We start from the raw sequence: 3,461 nt of genomic DNA on the forward strand, positions 1-3,461 counted from the left end.
CTACATGGAAAATCAGGTTCCTTCTATCAGAGACCACACGGAGGCTTTGTCCCCAGCACAGCCATTTGGTGCTCCGAGACCTCCCTGCTCCTTCCTGAAGCCCCTTCTTGAACAATGAAGTGACAGGTGACCCATGGCCTCCACCCTCCACCTTCTCACCCAGACTCTTTGCTTCTCTACCCAGCAACAGACCTGTTAACTCAGAGAGCTGCTCTGATTGGTTGCTTACAGCAAGGGTCTTCCCCTAACCTAGATCTGTTTCTCTTTACCTCCATCTTGCTCCCTCACTTCCCAAACAGAGGTTGTTAAAGTGCCCCACCCCCTCAGCAATGGTCCTCCGTGTGGAGTTGGTCCTGGCGTTTCACACCCTGATGCACTTCCTGAGTCCCCAGGGAGTATGGGCCATCAAGGGTAAGTGCTGGGGACACCTGGGGGTGGGAGGTGACTAGGGAGACAGCACAGGGAAGAGTCTCCCCGTCTCTGGTCTCTGGTCAACTCCCTCCAGCTGTGGGCAAACCCCAGCCACTCTGGAACATCCACTCTGGAACATCCACTCTGGAACCAGCTCCGGCTGCGACAGGGTCTCCTCTGGGCTCCCTTTACCTTCAGAGTCCTCCCTGTCCCTTCCTCTTTTCTGAGACCCATGCCCTCAGCCGCCTCACTGCTCAGCACCCTGGCACCTCTGCCACTTCCTGGCTCACACACCAGCTTCAGTGCGGCGTTCTCCGCTGTGTATGTGTGAGCCTCCTGCTCCTCCACTTGACATCACGCGGACACAGGACAGCCCTCACACTCACCTCACCCCTGTAGAGCTCTGAAGGCGCTGACGCGTAGCCCTGGATATCCAGGAAGTGTTCTGCCGTGAGGTGAGACCCATTCTGTCATCTCTGGGATGTGAACTTTGAACTTCTGATTTTTTAACTTTTTTAATTGATTTTTATTGAGCTCTACATTTTTCTCTGATGCCCCTCCCTTTCTCCCCCCCCCCTTCAACCCTCTCCCAAGGCCCTCATGCTCCCAATTTACTCAGGAGATCTTGTCTTTTTCTACTTCCCATGTAGATTAGATCCATGTATTTTTTTTTTAAGAAGAGACAGGTTTTCTCTGTGAACCTCTGGCTGTCCTGGAACTCACTCTATAGACCAGGCTGCCCTCAAACTCAGAGATCCTCCTGCCTCTGCCTCCTGAGTGCGGAATTAAAGGTGTGTGCCACCACTGCCCGGCTTGAACTCCTGACTTTGTATCCAGTGTGTCCTACGATGCTTTGGGCTCTTCTCTCTCCCTCTCCACCTCCAAGTGTTTACGAGATGGTTCCATTGGGCTCTGTAGCCCAGGCTGGTCTTCCCACCTTCTGAGTGCTGGGGTTGCAGGACCGTGCCACCATGCCTGGCTTGTGGGGAGCTGTCACCCCAGCCTCTGGGCCACAAATCTTAGTTCATGCCCCTGTGCGTCACTGCACCTCCTCCACGCCGATACTGACTGTCTTTGCCAAAAGCTCCCCTTCAGTGCTTCCCCTTAGCCATTCCCCCCTCACCCCAGTTTCACCACCTTACACACAAGACCTGACAGCGCGGCTGGGGCTACAGCTACAACAAATGATGGGGGCCTGGGAACCGCAGACACCATATCCGGGGGGGCATCCCTCCTTCCCAGCCTGCTTTGCGGGCTCTGTCCTCACACTTTCTGGTCACATACCCTCTGTCTTCTCCTTGCCGTGTCTCTGCAGCCTCTCAAGGGTCCGCTATGGCATAACAGGACTGTCCCCACACAGCCCAAGACGAGGCAAGGCTGAGAGTGAGCAGGTCCTACACCTGAGTCAGACCTGCTTCTCTCCCCCCACCCTGCCCTCACCCAATACAGCTGACCACATGGGCTCCTATGGACCCGCCTTCTACCAGTCCTACAGTGCTTCTGGACAGTTCACACATGAATTTGATGGGGAACAAATTTTTTCTGTGGACCTGAAGAACAGGGAGGTCGTGTGGCGTCTGCCTGAGTTTGGGGCCTCCCTATACTCGAACTTCCAAAATGGGCTGGCCAGCATCGCCATGATCAGAGCTCACCTGGACGTCTTGGTGGAACGCTCCAACCGAACCAGAGCCATCAGTGGTACCTGGCCTTCCCTCTGCCCCACCCAACTAGGCAGAGTCCTCCTGTCCCCTCTAGCCCCAGTAGGCACCACCCCAGAGCACCCCTGCGGGTGACCCCATGGGAGGAAGTGTCCCTCACTCTTGGCCCTAGTAAGGCCCAGCTGTAAGGGGTGGAGCTCCGGGATTCAGGATCTCATTCCTCCTAGAGCCTCCCAGGGTGACGGTACTCCCCAAGTCTCGCGTGGAGCTGGGAAAGCCCAACGTCCTCATCTGCGTCGTCGATGATATCTTCCCGCCTGTGATCGATGTCACCTGGCTGCGCAACGGCCAGCCCGTCACTGAGGGAGTGGCCCAGACCAGCTTCTACTCCCAGCCTAACCACAGGTTCCGGAAGTTCCACTACCTGACCTTCGTGCCCTCGGCTGAGGACGTGTATGACTGCAGGGTGGAGCACTGGGGCCTGGACCAGCCGCTCCTCCAGCACTGGGGTACGGGGTCCCACGTCATCGTCCGTGTCTCCTTTACTCCGGATCCCTTCCTGTGTCCTCTGACCCTCGCTTCCTCTCCCAGAGCCCCAGGTGCTTACCCCACCACCAGAAACCACCGAGACTCTGATCTGCTACCTGGGCCTGGCCGTCGGCTTTGTGGGCTTCCTTCTGGGCACAGTTCTCATCGTCACAGGCATGTGCCTGCCCAGTGTCCGCAGGTGCAGAAGCCCAGGGAGTCTGGGGGTGAAGGGAGGAGGGCGCATGTGTGTTGGGGAGGGGAAATCAGAGATCTGTGAAAAGCAGAGGGGAGAGAAGGGGAGGGGGAGGGGAAAGGAAGGAAGGGGAGGGAAAGGAAGGAGAGGAAATAGAGAAGCAGGGGTTTGGCCAGTGGACAAATGAATGTGACCGACCTTGGTCATCTGGGTTTTGCTACTTTAGGTAACTATTCCTTTGAGAGGAACCCCGTGAGAAATACCCTGTGGCTTCCTGGCAAGCTTCTGGAAGCTTCTGTGTGCTCAGCTCCAGCCTGCTACAGTGTGGACCCCCAGTGGCATCAACCTCTGTTCTACAGGTCCCTCATTTACTGGCTCCCCAACTCCCAGTAGAACTTGTGAGGCCCCCATCTGCCGCGCTCCTGCCCAAGTGCAGTCACGGTTCCGATTCATCCAAACCTCTGGCAGCCACACTAAATTCTCTTAACGGTTTTGCTGTTTGTCCTTTGTAAGGGATCTGGGGCAATACTTACAGCTGAGGGATGCTGAGCAGAGAGAGGAGCTCTGGGTGGTGACCACCCAGCATGGCGGTTCACACTGGTGAACACCGCTCATCTGTGCCTCGTTTGGTCCATATTTTGTCAATGGGTTATTTCACCCAGGGGGCTTCA

The 3,461-nt window shown here is 56.3% G+C and overlaps 1 protein-coding gene across 1 annotated transcript; it reads left to right on the plus strand.

The window, feature by feature from the left end:
* The first annotated feature begins 329 nt into the window (after nucleotides 1-329).
* On the plus strand, nucleotides 330-3,183 carry LOC101984489 (HLA class II histocompatibility antigen, DO alpha chain). Its single transcript, XM_013351116.2, has 5 exons — nucleotides 330-411; nucleotides 1,861-2,109; nucleotides 2,297-2,578; nucleotides 2,661-2,796; nucleotides 3,150-3,183. The coding sequence occupies exons 1-5, from the start codon at nucleotides 330-332 to the stop codon at nucleotides 3,181-3,183; spliced, it is 783 nt and encodes a 260-aa protein (XP_013206570.1).
* Nucleotides 3,184-3,461: the final 278 nt, after the last annotated feature.

The sequence above is a fragment of the Microtus ochrogaster genome, linkage group LG2 (assembly GCF_000317375.1).
Source record: "Microtus ochrogaster isolate Prairie Vole_2 linkage group LG2, MicOch1.0, whole genome shotgun sequence".
In the NCBI taxonomy this organism is placed as follows: Eukaryota; Metazoa; Chordata; class Mammalia; order Rodentia; family Cricetidae; genus Microtus; species Microtus ochrogaster.

What these genes read in the sequence shown, in the direction of transcription:
- LOC101984489 (XM_013351116.2), top strand. Translation starts at nt 330, where the DNA reads ATGGTCCTCCGTGTGGAGTTGGTCCTGGCGTTTCACACCCTGATGCAC. An exon ending in GGGAGTATGGGCCATCAAGG is followed by an intron (nt 412 to 1,860) that starts GTAAGTGCTGGG and finishes CACCCAATACAG; the next exon opens with CTGACCACATGGGCTCCTAT. An exon ending in GCCGCTCCTCCAGCACTGGG is followed by an intron (nt 2,579 to 2,660) that starts GTACGGGGTCCC and finishes TTCCTCTCCCAG; the next exon opens with AGCCCCAGGTGCTTACCCCA.